This window comes from Lipotes vexillifer, unplaced genomic scaffold (assembly GCF_000442215.2).
Source record: "Lipotes vexillifer unplaced genomic scaffold, Lipotes_vexillifer_v1.1 scaffold90, whole genome shotgun sequence".
In the NCBI taxonomy this organism is placed as follows: domain Eukaryota; kingdom Metazoa; phylum Chordata; class Mammalia; order Artiodactyla; family Lipotidae; genus Lipotes; species Lipotes vexillifer.
Window position 1 is genome coordinate 2,550,069 of NW_006782310.1, and position 17,091 is coordinate 2,567,159.

The window sequence follows — 17,091 nt, forward strand, 5'->3', positions numbered from 1 at the left end:
CTCAGCCCCTTAGATAAATATTCAGGAAACTGTTTAAAATAAGCCCTGTATTATTTATTTATCACATCTGTTAAGAAAGCTGCAAGGATAAAGTAAAAGTGAAAACTGTGTGTTTTGTCAGAATATGAATATGCAAGAATATGTTCAACCACCTCTCTAACTATGGCAGTTTTGAGAATCAGCCACCCTCATCACATACATGGCAGAAGAATGAATAAAGTCACTTAGATGCTCATGTTTGGGGTCTGCATTGTCAATGGGCGTGCACACACACACACACACACACACACACACACACACACATATGCAGGCACACTGTTTGGGGCCTATGGATGCATTACATTGTGTCCTAATCATTTTTATTCTTGAATGTTTTTCCCTTTAAAGTAAGTTTTAGATCCAAAGGAACATTCACACATTTTATTTTCTATTACATTTACTTTCTTTAAAGTTCTATAATTATTTTATCAGAAATAAATAATTAGGGAAAATGGTTTGACCCGGAGAAATAGGACCAACTTCAGAAAGAGGAATCGGGTATCGGGTAGGAAAATGACTCTGTAGTAAAGGAATTCTCATGATGCTTCACTTGGGTCTAGGCTGGAATGTGAATGTAAGATAGAGTAAAACAGAGTTGAGGTAAAGGAAATTGAATCACCTCAAGAAAAAACTTCACGGTATTCCTTGATGCTTGTTTCAGTTTTATTATCCTGCCCTCCAACTGAAATTCTGGTAAAGTTGAACAGAATCTTTCTTTTGGAAACACTGTATGTAAATATATGTGAATCACTGTTAACACAGTGCAGTAGTGAATTTAAACGATCATTCAGCGTATACTGAAATAGGTATCACAATACCCTGTGGTTTCCTAGGTCAGAAGCAAATAGAGCAAGTCGTAACTTAGATACGTATTATGCTCAGGAAGTGACAGCTGATTGTATACTGCTTATTGTAGCAGTCACAACATATAAGACATAAAGCTTTGATTACGTCTACACTGATTTGGTATTTGTTGTTTTTTTGATCCTGCTGCATTGAAGTTTACCTTTGAAACACTTATGAATAAAATCATTTCCTAAGAAAATTAGTAAATTTGTTTCTATGTCCAGTAAGCAGAAGCATTCTCCTGTTTTCCGCACATTTCCTGAAACCCATGTACTGCATTTGGTTATCCTTTTTAACTACCATTAAGTTTGTATTTTTCTAGGTGGCAATACTAATTTAAGAATGTGAAAGTAATGAAATGTATTTGCTAATGCGCACTTTACTTCCGGCTGGGCTTACATTCCATCCATTTAGGTCTGTTCATTTGGGATTGTATATCCTGTCTGCCACCTTCCTCTCACCTCCCCAGTTTGTCACACTTCGTATCGACTCCAGAACATTGAAAAGGCCATCTGTGTAACCAGTACAAAAATAAATTTATCTTTACAATATAAACCGATGATTATTTCTAATACTTCTTGATAAGTAAGCTTTGGCAAAGTGTTACAAATTAGTGACGATTCCAAGGAGAGAAGCCTAGAAGCCATAGTTTACGCAAGCAGTGTTATAAAATGTTTCTTTACTAGAACACTTAGACTGTTTTAAGCAAAAAATGTCATATTGTGTTGAATAGAAAAAAGTTACCTGGTCTTAAACTCAAGGACTTCTCTCCCTGTATCCCTGGGCAAATCCTTTGGCAGCTTCAACTTTAGTGTTTCCTGGGCCAATCGCGCTCAGGTTTTTCTTGTCAGAGCTCAACGTCTTGTTCCCTCTACCCTCATTAACTTCCTGTTTCAGGTCCTCCAACATGACGCAAGTAAATTAAACTTCTTTAGACATTAAATTTTTTGTATCAGTTCTTGGCCTTGAAGGCAGATATTCTTAGTGGAAGATTATGGACCTGGCCTTGGACCCCAGCTCTGCTGTTTCACTTGGCTGTGTGACCATGGGCAAGTTATTGACCCTTTCTGAGCTCTAGTTTTCTCTCTTCGATGTGGAGATGAACTTTTCCATCTCGCAAGGAAGCTGTGAGGATGAAATGAGATCCAGCACCTGGCATTAATAACTAACAATTATTTTATCTTCCAAATCGTGTTCCTTTTGGCTTCCTGATTACTTTCTGTTATTAAAACAAAACTTGATTAACTCTTTTTTCCAAGTATGCTCTTTCATGGACCACATGTTCATTTCTAGGCAACATGAGCTTGAGTCTGTCTAAAGCAGTGCTCTCGACCCTAACACGTGCATATGCCTCCATTTTTTTTTAACTCATGATTTGTGCATTTTATTGTATTTATGTTTCATATCAAAATAAAATATTTTAAATAAGCATTGAACTATAGTTAGTAACATGGAGGTTAAAGTATTTGGTGGGAGGTGTATTGATCTTTATTCTTGTTAGCATCTTTATGGGAGTATAATTGCTTTACAATGTTGTGTTAGTTTCTGCTGTATGACAAAGTGAATCAGATATATTCATACATATATCCCCGTATCCCCTCCCTCTTGCGTCTCCCTTCCCGCCTCCCTATCCCAGCCCTCTAGGTGGTCACAAAGCACCGAGCTGATCTCCTGTGCTATGCAGCTGCTTCCCACTAGCTATCTATTTTACGTTTGGTAGTGTATATAAGTCCATGCCACTCTCTCACTTCGTCCCAGCTTACCCTTCCCCGTCCCTGTGTCCTCAAGTCCATTCTCTACGTCTGCATCTTTATTCCTGTCCTGCCCCTAGGTTCATCAGAACCATTTTTTTTTTTAGATTCCATATATACATGTGTATTAGCATACTGTATTTGTTTTTCTCTTTCTGACTTACTTCACTCTGTATGACAGACTCTTAAGTCCATCCACCTCACTACAAATAACTCAATTCGTTTCTTTTTATGGCTGAGTAATATTCCATTGCATATATGTGCCACATCCTCTTTATCCATTCATCTGTTGATGGACACTTAGGTTGCTTCCATGTCCTGGCTATTGTAAATAGTGCTGCAATGAACATTGTGGTACATGACTCTTTTTGAATTATGGTTTTCTCACGGTATATGCCCCGTAGTGGGATTGCATATGCCTCCATTTTTGACTAGAATCATTTTTAACTCCTCCACCTTCCTTTAAAACTCAGGTCAGAATCCTCCCAAGTTACTGTACCTTGGAAATTTTTCTTGGATTAGCGTAAACCCTGGTGCCCTTAAGAAGTCTTATTTTGAGATTTTACAGTATGTTCTCAAGCTATTTTCTTCCGTCGAACTTCCCCTTGCCTCCTGTATTTGACGTGTGCCTTCGTTCTGCCACTAATCATAGTGCTTCCTCACTTTGATTTTCCAAATAAACTCCTCCCATCAAGTGCACAGAAAAGGCCTGCATCTACACTGCTGCCCAAGTGTGAAACCTGGTCTCCCAGGCGGAATGTCTGAGGAGGCCAGAAAGAAGCGTTGGAGCTCCAGCACAGGTGTCATAGAGCAGAAAGTGACGGTGGGCTTGACTTGCATAGACTAGGTGCCTGGAAAGCTTGACTCTGGTAAAAAAAAAAAAAAAAAAGGGGGCAGATTATATTGTAATCTGCAGAGGACGTGATTTTCTTGAAAGTAATTATCTTCAGTTGACACCCAGCGTCCCAGATTTCATTTTTCCTTCTCCATGCTGTTTGCCTTGACCCATAGAAGAGGATACACACACCCCAGTAGACCATAGATTCTATAGAAGGAGGGCTGTTAAATAGAAGAATCATAGTACCTCTGAGGTTGGTAGGTTGAAGACAATTTCATCAATGTAGATAGATTCTTTCTTCAGAATGCTGTGCATTGCCCAGCCTCCCTACTCAGCTCCAGAAAGTACCTACTGACTCCCAACTCTAGAGACAGATATTGTGTTCTTTTTTATGTCTATACAATAGCCCAAAACATAGAAATTATCATCAATTAGTGGGTAAGGAAACCGAGGCTTAGAGAGGTTCAGTGTAACCGTGGCCACACAATTATTAAATGATCCCTTCTTTTAAATCGAGATACTCTTCTTTTTACTGTGCTATTTTGCCTTATTGTACGTATCCATTTTCAATTGGAGAAAAGCTCCAAGTGAGGTAATTACAGTGGCTATAAAAAAAGGAATTCAAATTAGTAATATTATTATCTCTCTGTTTCTAGTTTGTGCAAAGCAGGTAACTGATGAGGCATCTTCCACTCGAGATTCAAGCCTTCCTAACACAGCAGTGCAGAGCAAGTTAGCGTCTTCCTTTCAGCAACACACCAAAAAGGCTCTCAAGCAGGTAAGGTTGCTGGCATTTCTTCTTTGTCCCTCAGTTCTGCCTACTTAAGGTAATGGAAGTTATGCATAGAAAGTAAAATAAATAAGAACATAGTAATCGGAAAGCAACAGAGATGTCCTACATTCAACTAATCCCTTAATATTCAATACGCTGATTTTAATCTATGCTAAAAACTAGGAGAGGCTTGGCTGAGACCTTTGATGTAAAATAGAAGAGGGAAAATGTGTTTGGAATCATATAGAACTAAGATTTTGTGTGTGTGTGTTTTATAGCAAGTATATTGGGTTCATACATGCGTTGCATATTTTAAAAATAATGTCTCCATTTATGATCTTGTGTTTATCTGATAGTCGACGTCAAAATAAATGTAATGTCTTTCTTATTACTGAAATGCATTGTTATAAATAAGAAAAATAGCAATCGTGCCTTGCTTGTATGTAGGCTATCCATTAGTGCGTTTGGTGCTGAATAGAGGTCAACTTTGCAGTATCATCCCAACATTACGTAAGCAGTCTAAGCAGTCTTGAGTTGTGTGTCCTTGTCCAGAGACGGTGCTGGGAAGTGTGGTTATAATGTTGGGTTCTGGGCTCAGACATAAGCTGCTTACAACCCTTGCTACTGTGTGACTCTGGGTAAGCCACTTCTCTCCTCTGAATCTTAAACTCCTTCTCTAGAAGATGTAGAAAATAAAAGTACCCTTCACGTGGGAATGATCCAAGAATTAAGTGAGGTGATACAATGAAAGCATATGATAGAGTGAGTGGTCCATAATAATCACTCAATAAACGTTACCTTCTGCTACCCACCCCAGAAATGCTGAATGTGCCCAGAAGAAATGAAAGAGATTCTATGATTAGAGGGGAACATTGCATGATTGTAATAGTAATAAGGTCAATAAATATAAAGCTTATGTATTTAGTCCTGAATTCATGGTTTTCCCTTGTTTAACTGCTTTCCTCATTTTTTATTTTCATCCTTCTGAGACAGCCACCTCCACTTCACCCCTTGCTGACCGTTACCAAGTCTAGGAATAGGGGTGTCATTCTAAGTGATATATTTATAGCAAGAAGGAGAAGCCATGTTTTTAAATAAACTTTAAAATGTTTTTAAAGTCCCACCAGCCTGTAAAGCTACTTAATATTCACATCCAATCCCCTAGACTTAGAATGTCTCCACCTACTCCTCTATTACAAACAAGGAAACTTAGGAAAGAAACATAACATTTTTGTAGTGAATTCTGTTACTTGTAAATTCTGTGTTAACTACTGAAATTGCAGTATTTCCTTTCATTGGTATTATATTTAGGGTAGTAACAGTGTTTCATCCTACAGAGGTCAAATACTCTTTACTGAGCTTGCCATTTGTATCATTGCTCTTGAGAAATGTTATAGATGCCAAAGAACAAAATTGAATTCAGTGTTGAGATCCCTTTTTAATTGGTGAAATAAAGAATGTTTGATGGTAGGGAAGCCTGGAAAAAGGCTGATTCAGGTGGCAAATAGGATGCAGGTACTGAAACACTAACCAGGATGGAACGAAAGATACAAAACTGGATACTGGTAACTGGAGCATTTAAGAAACATAGATGTAAATCATAAATGAAACTCATACTTCTGAAAAGCAGTGATTTAGAAAATGTGTATACACTGTGAAATCTTCCTCTGTGTGAGTGTAAAGATTAACATTCACATCTCTGTATTGCCATGTCTCATTATTTTTTACTTTCTTCATTTTGGTTTCATATCCTTTGAACATTTTTTTTTTTTTTTTTTTTACAGTTACTAAAACATTACACAGCTTTGAGTTAGTGGGTATTTTTGTTTGTTTATTGTGTTTTGTTGTAGAGCACATGTTCGTGGGAAGTGCCACTTGCTCGGTTAGGGTCTAAGCCTTGTTTTAAGAAACCTGCCCTGGAAGCTTCTTAGTGTCCTCAAAGAGCTATTTATTAATGTCTTAAAACTTCTTGTTGTATAACCAAGTAACAAATTAGTTACCCATACAGTGTGGCACAATATATAGCAGATATGCTAATGTTTGATTAATAATGAAATTCATACTGGAAATACATTTAGAAGAAAAGCTGTTCTTGCAGAATTTTGCCCAGATTCCCTGTAATTGCTGAGTTTCTTAAGACAGCATTTCAAAAATTGACTGAACATGCGGCATTTTAAATTGTAGCAGCCTCAGCAAATCTGCAGCTTTCTTTTTGATAGTTGAATGGCTGTGACCATGTAGAATTCTTTGTAAGTGTATGTGCCATTATATATCCATATATATATATATATTTTTTTTCCCATGGTTGTGAATATGTTTTGTGTGTACACATACAGGCACAAATCATAATCTCACCAGTGTAGGGCCAGCCAAATAACCTAATAATAATTACATTAGCTGTCATTTATTTTTATGAAGTCTAGACATTATTCTCTGCATTAATAGGCCCTATGCCATTTAATCCTCATACAAATCCTTTAAAATAATCCTTTAAAATATTTTTCAAATGAGGAAGCTACCGCCCAGAGGAACTTACACAAGATTGTCCAGTGAGTAAATCTTGGAGATGACATTTGAACCCAGAATCACAGTTTCAGGTTCTGCCTTCTTAACTAGTAGTTCCTTTTAGCATATGCTGTATAATAGGATAGATGGCTTTTTGACATTATCCAAGGAAATCTACATTCTTGAGTATTTGTATAATGCAAGGGAAACATAGTCATTAAGAATATTATTTCCTGACACAGACTGACACAGGGAACAATATGTTCAGCATCGGAGGTACTTGGATGTGTTAGCTTTTACCATTTTACTAGAAGTATATTCTGAGTCAGTGGGGTTTTAGTAGTTCAACTATTGCTTGTCCAGTGTAGATTCTTAGAAAGAAGTAGGTGAAAAAGAAAAACAAAAACAAAACCCAGTAGCTTTATATGCATAAGTATAGTGAAGAAAACTAATTTAAAACAAACCTCATGCAAAATAAGCCAGACATAATTTCCCAGCTCTGAAGCCCTCACCCCAACCCAAAGCATGATGTTGCAGAGAGTGGCTGCTTTAACTTTGCACTGCTGTTGATTGCAGTGTAATTACAGGCTGGACAATATGGAGGCGATAATGCCCCTTGGCTATTGATGCAGAGTACTTTCATTGCCCCTAATATTTGGGTCCTTTTAACTTTCTAATCATCAAAACATTAGTTAATATCATATGTTGGGTGTAATTGCGTGAATAGCATGTTGTTATTTCAGTGGTTATATTTCTGAATAGGATCTTCGCGATAAGCATATTCAGAGGCCTCTGGAGAATAACAGATTGCTGATTATTACCTTGTTCCCTGTCTTCTTTCTGCCTTGGTATTTTAGCTTTAATGATCCTAAAAGGTGTGAAATGATTAGATTTTGAATTTCAAGGAAGCATAATTAACAAAGATTAAATTTGGGAAGTTTCTAAACAGCAGAATCAAATACAAGGTTAAAAAAAGATGGGTTTGAGGTCTGTTATGATGGGAGGTAACATGATGGAGAACAGAACCTTTCTGTGTTGTTCCTGTTGGTTTCTTTGACTTCCTGCATTATTTATTTAGGGTGGCAGAGTTTATTCATAAAGTTGGAGATCCTTTTCCTTCATTCATATCGCAAAACAGACATATTCCTGGTATTTTGCTTTCGCTTTATATGTTTGACCAGTACTGTGAAATTCCAAAGGTTATGTTGCATGATAGCAGTTTCTGGACGTGGGTGTTGACATTTAGCATTCTAGCAACAATGCACATTGTTGGTGCCTGACACAGCCAGCTGTTTCATATGTGTGTATTTCTCATTATTTTAGCATTCACGGCATGTGCTATTTTCCGATTTCTCAGTGAAGGGCTTACTGCATCCAGTGCATTCTTAAGTTACATTGTTGGTATTCTTTCTCTATGAAAACAAAGAAGGTATTACTTGTTTATGCAAATTCCAAGTTAACATGAAAGCCTCTGGCTTTAGATTTTACTTTATTTTTCATTGGGGTGGAAATGAGAATTCTTCCAGGTTTTTAGAGTTATCCCAAGCTTTCTGTTTAAAAACTAAAATGTTTATCTAAAGGTTTTCTGTCTCTTTTTACAAGAGAATGTTGTGATACCTCTCTAGAGGAAAGCAGGCTCACTCAGCATCTTTTGATTTTCACTTAAAGCCAGAATTGTAATTGTGTGATATGATCTTTACTTTCCTAGACTGGTTTAGCTCTGTTATGTTGGTTTCCTTAAATAAGTAAGTTTATTTCCAAGCGTAAGCCTATAAATTTCTTTCATACTGAATGATACCTGGAAGTACTAAACTTGGCAAGTCCAATGTACTCTGTGTAGTTTGGGCACAAGGACATTACATGTCCGGGCAGCTTGAAAGACAAGCCTTTTAGTAGACTGCATTTACACTTGCCATCTGCTTGTTTATTTAGGTTTCGGTATTGCTTCTTTCTAGAATTGAAATTAGGATTTAAAGTTGTTCAATAAGCTATTCTGTTAGCGTTCCATTGTATACCTAAGGGTTGAGTAGTTGGAGGTACTCATTGATATCATCTTCCTAAAATGAATCTAGACTAATATAGTAAGACTTATTGTATAATATTAGTGTCAAAATAAAACCATGCTATAGATTGATCAACAGGGCCACCACTAGCTAATTAAAACCTTTGGTGTGGAATAGAGAAAGGCATCCCATCCCCAAGTTGTCACAACAACATATAAATCTCCCCTTTCAGGGTATCTTTGTGCAGAGCAAATCTTCCATGACCATCAAAAGTGGCCATCCTAATTGTATTTTCTTAAGCTATTACATGGATGTATATTTTCCAGGCTGGGATACCCAAACTTAGATAATTACAAGGTAAATTGCATTTAACCTCTGTTATATTTGTAGCATGAAATAGGAAGTTTTCTTGTTCTCTTGGAATTTTAGCTACGGCTCAGAGTTAAGGATAATGGGATACAGGAGGGTGCTAGTCACAGCCTCAAAGGACTTACTGAGAGGAGGCCAGGTGGCCATCGACCATCCCCCAAAAGCCTATATGAAACATAGCTCTGTGGAGTTCCTATTTAAAAAGCCTTACCAACATTGCTGTCTCTGTTTTACAGAGACGTTTACCCAAGTAATTTACTCAGCATTACTCAGCTAGTTAGTTCTCTGATTGTAAAGCCTCATACCTCACAGTCCTTAAGACAATCCTGCGTCAGCCCCTGTTCTGCTGCAAGTCAGCACAGCAGAAGAGGGAGCTTTTAATACCTCTCTTGGGCAGTGGTCAGACTCGTTTCTGCGGGGAGCTGAGGAACTTTGGGAAAGGTGTTTAGCAGGTACCCAAAACTGATGCCCTCAGGCTGAATTTGGCTCAGAGACCTCTTTGTTTTGTCTGGCACATTGTTGAAAACAGGACAACTCACCTACAAATCCAGTTGTATTGCTTCTCTTGAGTCATTACTACCACCTCCAATGGGGTATAGGCGTCCGGGTCCTCAGCCTCCCCCTTGTCGTGGTCTTAGCCCAGCTAGTGTGGTCCAAAAATAATTGCACATTCTTCAAGGGGTTGGGAGGAGGAGACACGCAGCATGTGTGAGTGGCCCGTGGGCACGTAGCTGCAGAAATATAGGTATCTAACCAAAGCAAACAAACACGCAGACCATGAGCAGCTAGCCTCTTTATTTGCAGAAGCCACACCCTGGAGTGAGGAACTGGGAATCACTATATTACTACCTGCCTTGTGGACGTAACAGGTGCTAGAGTTCTCTTGTTTGGAGCCAGCCCAAACTATCCCAGACATCTCAGTTGAGTCAACATTGGTTTCTTTCCCCTCCATCCACATTCTGATCTGCTTGGAGGGTATCCCCAGGGTCCACAGTCAAATAAATCCTGTTTTCTAGAAAGTGAATTGGAATCCTCAAGGTAGCCTAAAATGGCTCTAGAAAGTGAATTGGAATCCCCAAGGTAGCCTAAAATGGCTACGGATCTAGTAAATGCTATCAAGTTGCCCCTTCTCATAGCTGAACTCTGATACTCCTGAGTTTGTTTACTAGCCTGCGGGCTTTACTACTGTGACTGGCGTCATAGTAAAAAAAGGCTTCCCAGGTTTTGCTTCTTTGACCCTAGAAATGTTATTTGGGATAAAAAATAATGCTTGTTTTTCAGAGGTGAAGCAAAAAAAAGAAAAAAAGTGTGTATTTTTAATACACTTAAAACAATCATTTAAATGATAGGCATAGTTTTTTTTTTTTTTTTTTTATCACTTACAGGCACATAGTGTTGCATTTCAGTATTTAAGAAAATGTTGTACCAAGAAATATTGTTCAAATTTCTGAGCAGGAAATACATATTCAGTAAAAAATCATTGAGACCATAGAAATGGGCTCAATATTGACTAGCATTCCTTATCCCTACCTTGGCTCCAGCTTGGCTGTTTAAAATTCAGAATAGCCTTGGGTTTTTCTTCTTATTACATTATGTATATCATGGTTTATTTCTGTCCAACTGCTAATTTTTCTATAATAGAGTCTTCTCCACTCTAAAAATTGAGGACAAAATGTTTGTTACTTTAATAATTATTTACTACAAACACTGTAAAAAGACATGTCATCTTTGACTTTATGATTCCAGCTTCTAAGCCTCTTGTTATATCATCTCTTTTTTTCTTAATCAACATTTTCCAAAATACACCTCCCTACCATGCCATAAAATGAGTATTTTTCAAATGCCTATTTGGATTGCCAAGGGAAAAGTTTGAAATCTATGATGTAAAGACTCCTAAAAACTAATCACTCTTTATACAGGTTTTGTTTTGTGACGTCTTACATAGGGGGTAAAGATGGGCCTAATTGTAATTTCAGGTACTGCATTGCCTCATTCTGTTTGTTTTTAATTTTTAAAATTTAAAAAATTTTTTTGCGGTACGCGGGCCTCTCGCTGTTGTGGCCTCTCCCGCTGCGGAGCACAGGCTCCGGACGCACAGGCCCAGCGGCCATGGCCCACGGGCCCAGCCGCTCCGCGGCATGTGGGATCCTCCTGGACCGGGACACGAACCCGTGTCCCCTGCATCGGCAGGCGGACTCTCAACCACTGCGCCACCAGGGAAGCCCGCCTCATTCTGTTTTATCATTGGATTGATAGGTTAATGTCTACAAAGTGCTCGGAGTTCTCACACAGGCTAGAGAGATTTATGCAATTATGTACACACCTTAATGAAAGAGTAAACGTCATAAATATTTTATAGCACACATGCTCTCATTCAGAGTATTATTGCCAGCACGCTAAAGGTGAGGAGGATGGCCTCTTATTCATTTTTGTATCTCCTGTCCGTCCACAGTGCCTAGTACTTTATAAAAGGTCAATAAATGTAAGAATTGAAGGGAAGACGTATCCTGTTATTATTGGCAACAGTATCATTTGTAAGCGATTTCCCAAGCCATTCACTTTCCCACGTGGTTTTAAATCTCATCTGAATATGTCTTTTCTCATTTAAGTGATATTTAATTTTTCACATCTGCAGTTATTTGATGGCTAAATCTTATGGTCAACGAGTTGGACATTCAGGTAAAACCCTTTGCAAAAAAAAATGGTATTGTTTCTGTCAGCAAGGGGATATACAGTCAATGCAGTATTTCAGGAGACTGTGACAACTGTTGGGTCAAAGGACATTAGTCAAGTAACTGAAATGTCATAAAATTGGTAGAAATTACACAGAAACCAGGAATTGAAAGGTTGGAGACTGTCTGTGGTCAGCCTTTTAACCTTCTGAGGAGTTTTAGTATTCCTGGAACCGTGAATTTATCATCTCTTCAATTGTGTCTGCTTAAGACCCTTTTTATTACAGGTAATTTTCTGCGTAAAACGATCAGCTAGATAAGCTGTATTTCAAAACTTTCCAGTGTCTTTTCAGTACATTATCATCACCATGGTTGATACATTTATGAAACACAAAGCACTCCCATTTGGAGCAATTTATTCTCATATCGGTCTTCTTTTCCCTGGATTTGCCAGAATGCCGTCGTGTTCGTGTTCTGAAGGTTAATGCCCAAAGTCAAGCAGACAGAAGCCAAGTGCTGCAAGGTTTCCAAGATTAGGACTGATTCCCTTCACAGAAATAAATGATTCCTGCCATGTTCAGTGATTTTGTGCAGCGCTCCCCGCGGCTGAGTGAGTGCATCAATACTGTAGTCCTTACCTGCTGTACATACTGATGACACTCAGTGTTAACTTGATTGACTGAGCAGCCCACTGGAGAGGACGCACCTGCAAGAGAAGTGCAGACATATATTTTTATCCTGGTCTCGAAACATTTATTTTACATTTCTTTTCCTTGGGAGTCATGGTTTCAAATTCCATGGGCTCTCAAGCCACACTGCTCAGGTAGAACAAACCTTTACGTGCTGCTTTGTTTTCAGAATTCTACCGAAAATGAACTCAGGTTTATACCCTTTGCCAAAGCCTGATTTTATGCTTTTGAGGGAAAATGACAGGAAGGTGACGCTTAAGAGTCCTGACAAATGAGTGACTCTGTGGAATTTAAGTCTTTTAAGAGGTTCTATCTAATGATGGGCAAATGGATCATTTAATTCAATTATGAGAAATCATTTTGACTATATTTTTACGTTCTATTTTATTATCATGTTTTGTAGGCTTTGAGGCAGCAGCAGAAAAGAAGAAATGGAGTCTCAATGATGGTAAACAAGACTGTTCCTCGTGTTGTTTTGACACCATTAAAGGTGTCTGATGAGCAGTCGGATTCGCCTTCAGGTAAAGAGCTAAAATATTGTATGCTTGACCTCTTCCCGGAGGAGGCTTTCTCACCAAGAGAGATATCATGAATTTTCTCTGGAACTGAATAATATTTCCACTTGAGGTTTCATTTAATTTTTTTATACCTTAGACTCTTTCAGTGATTCAAAAATAATAGGGTATTTCACTCTTAAAAACAAAACAAAACAAAAGCTTGCTCATCATCAAAGGACTTCAGTTGCTAATGTCAGTAGATGCAAGAAAATGTGTAGTACTGCTAGGTGGATTTTTTTGTTGTTGCTTTGGCTTTTGTTTGAATGTTGAACTTTAATGGTGGACCCCATGCTGATGTGTAACGCCATCAAAAGCCGTTCTTCCGTGAGTGTGAATTTGTTTTTCCATCCTCTGCTGCAAAATCAGGAATCCTTTATTAGTTTTTGTGTTCTGGCAGCATTCTTCTCACCTCAGTGCAGCCCTGACCGTTTCTTCTAATTTACTTCTGTCACTTTATCAGCTATGTACCATTCTGTATATTATAATAGAGTGATGTTTGCGTTTTCTCTTCCTGTTTCAACATAAAGTTATTAATAAAGGCATGATCTCTCCCTCTCTCCAAGCCTCCCTTCATCCTTCATCTCTCTGTCTCGGTCTTGCATGTCTCCAAGTGGCACAGTATTGTTGAAGCTTATTCGTGTATTTTCACAAAAGATCTGAGTGCTTCTTTGAAAAGCTATCAGATCAGTGAATGTGTCTTTGACTCCACTATCAGGCCATCTGTTCATGCTTTTTGTTCTGTTTGATTGATTTATTGGGCTTTCCTCTTTATATACAGTAGAGGAATCAGATTGTGGCTAAAGGTAGCGTATTAACTCTTACCAAAGGAGATAATATCTATGGTTTGTAAAACAATTTGAGATTTTTCTTTTCAAGGACAGCAAGAGGAAGATAATGACATAATAACTATTTCCTTTTTTAGGATCCGAATCTAAAAATGGTGAAGCAGACAGTTCAGATAAAGAAATGAAACATGGGCAAAAATCCCCCACTGGGAAACAAACGAGTCAGCACTTAAAACGATTAAAAAAGTCTGGTTTAGGTGAGTGTTCAATATACTATAACATTTCACATTTTAGATATTTAAATCTTGTTGAATGAAATTATGGGGACTTTTTTCTTTAATAGTTAAGGATATTTTTAAATCTTCCCAATTTATCTAAGCCAAAAAGGGTGCTAAAGAACGCAACATATTACAATGGAATGATTTTAAGCGTGTTGCTAAATTTGTGAATGATACTATTGGATGAAGCAGAGGCTAAAGATAAGAGGTTTAAAACGATCTATGTATTCACGTAATTATCTGCCAAGTCATAATTCTGTCTAACATGCAGTGTTTTGTTCCTGCAACTGGGTTTCACTTTATCGGGATACATTGTATTGGGGGGGAAATGCAACTTTTATAAAGTGTTCATTGAACTGAAGAGTACACTGTCATTGGGGTCTGCTGCAGTAAAACTGCTCTGCCTTGCTTTTCATCTTATGCTGTTTGAAATATTCAATAGTGCTTGTCTGAAAAACAGTGTACAATTGCCGAGAAGTGTAGCAGACAGTTACTGGGTCTTGCAAGTCAGTACCAGGTTTTCTTTTGAAGATTTCCTTCCTGATAACTTTTCATCAGGAACTCAATAGCAGCATTCGGGGGGAAAAGGAATATGGGAACTAAAAAGAGGAAAATAAACGTATCCTAGGCTGAACATTAAAATTCGAGACCAAACCTGCCTTGTTGGATGTCTGGACCTAATGGCTTCATTTCTCTCTCTCAGTTATTTCATCTCTGAGTTAGGGTAATGATAATGACCTAGATCATTGTAACATTTTGTAAAATGGTGGGTAGAAAGTACAGATTTATTGACCTGAACTTTATTATTGGTTCTGCCACTTACTTTCTTGGCAACTTAGGGTAATTCTTATTTGCAGAGTTTATCTGTTTGTAAAATTCAAGCAAGGTTTTAACCCATTTATTTATTTATTGAGTAAAGATTTATTGAGTGCCTACTATATACCAGGATTTTGTTAAATTCTGGGAGCATATTTTCAGTAAAGTCTTTGAATGGGGTTTAGATAGCCTTATGTAAGAGATCTTTGGGAAAGCAAAATTTATGTTTGTTTTAAATTCTTTAAACACAGCATAATTATCTTTTTCATTGTTTCCAAGGCTAAATCATTTTATAGTTATTGTCTAGCCCAAAACATATGTGTTAGTTTATAAACACCTACATATATACTGACATGTTTTTTCCTAGTCTTTTTGAGTTTTCTAAATTAAGTACTTTGAGTAGCTTCTGAAGCTGGAAACTGTAATGGGAGAGTGATATGTAAAGAATGTACTAAAAAAAGAAGCTCCCCCCGCCCCAAATATCATGTTATGTTACCCTAAGTAATTTAAAAGTCAGTGACCTTCAGTTAAAAACAGTCTGCTACCAACCTCAGGAAAGTCAGTGCCACATCATGAGTTTAAGAAAATTCAAGGCATGGGGACCTCTTCATTTCTTTACTTAGCTGCCTTCAGGGCTGGGGTTCAACAAGGCTTGTACTCTTGTCAGGATCCTGTCAGGTGCTCAGGTCTTCAATCAGGATCTCTTGTTCTAATTGTTGTAACCTAGGAATCCTGCACGCCGCTTAACATCTTACATGTTAGCAATCATACAGTAAAGGTTAACAATCATACAGTAAAGGGTTTTCAGCTAATTTGTCAGCAAATTTAAAAGGCGATAAAGGAGACCACCATGTTCTTTTTAACCTGCTTTTCTCTTTTAGACTACTAAGTAGTAGAAATAATGAAGCTACTTTAATGCAGGAATGGAAAACTACCCGTATTTAATGCAGTGGTCTTGGTACTTTGACATATTATCTCATTTACCTCAATTATGTACAGTTGAATTATTTTTATTTTACAGCTGAGGAAACGGAGGCCCAGAGGGTTAAGAGGGTTGTCCATAATGACACAGCTATTACAAGCCAAGGCACAGCTAGCTCCAAAGTCCAAACCATTATTTCAGAATATGCTCTGAATGTCTATAATCATCCAGCCTATGTTGTAGACCTGTGGGCACCACTGAGGAGTAGCATAGCATCTATGACATGATGAGCCTGCCATGGGTGTTAAAATGCAGGTACACTAGTTACACATAGAAGGAGAGCTAGCAACTAAAAGATTTCCTGGCTGATCCTGTAAAATCAGAGGAAGAAGGTGGGATTTAAGGTCAAAAGTAACCTGAAGGTGATTGCTAGGAAGGAACGCTGACTGACCGAGTAACCCAACAAGCAGCTGAGTACAATGGCCTATTTTGTGCAAATGAAGTTGGTAGTACTTATTAAGCCTCCAATATATGCCCAGCACCATACAATGAAAAGTGAAAGCATGCAAAAGGAAAGAAAGGGCCTTAAAGGTGACCATCTCCAGATAGAATCCCATGTGTCTTCTAGAAAGTAATGTTTCTGATGTCCTGTGACCTTAGGAATCTTACAGAGTAAAGGATTCTCTGTTCTGTGCAGCGTTTTAGAATCATAACTAAAATATAAGTTCCTTGAATTAGGGGTCGTTGACTTACACCAGTTTTTAATTATGCTTCTTCCTACCCAATCACACAATAGGAGTTTAAAAATTACTTATTAAACAAATCCAAGCTTCTAATGGATATCTCTGAGGGTTTTTTAATAAATGTCCTCGCTGAGCTTAACTTCTGGGATTCATTCCAATATATTTTATTTGGTTTAATCTTTTTGTAGTGAAGAATTACAACTTTGCTGGTTTCATAAAATGTTACATACTTTTGAAATAAATTAATGCAGGAAAATAAAAATAAATTTGAAGAGTAACCCTAAATACTATCATCAAAAATAACTTCCCCCGGGCTTCCCTGGTGGCGCAGTGGTTGAGAGTCCGCCTGCCGATGCAGGGGACACGGGTTCGTGCCCCGGTCCGGGATGATCCCACATGCCGCGGAGCAGCTGGGCCCGTGAGCCATGGCCGCTGAGCCTGCGTGTCCAGAGCCTGTGCTCTGCAATGGGAGAGGCCACAACAGTGAGAGGCCCGCGTACCGCAAA

The 17,091-nt window shown here is 38.1% G+C and overlaps 1 protein-coding gene across 1 annotated transcript in view; it reads left to right on the top strand.

The window, feature by feature from the left end:
• Positions 1–17,091, top strand: part of ASXL3 (ASXL transcriptional regulator 3) — a 178,098-nt gene that overhangs the window by 79,790 nt on the left and 81,217 nt on the right. The window contains exons 5-7 of the mRNA XM_007455171.1: positions 4,131–4,252; positions 12,888–13,005; positions 13,964–14,083. Of these exons, the coding sequence (XP_007455233.1) occupies positions 4,131–4,252; positions 12,888–13,005; positions 13,964–14,083 (360 nt within the window). The remainder of the gene's footprint in view (positions 1–4,130; positions 4,253–12,887; positions 13,006–13,963; positions 14,084–17,091) is intronic.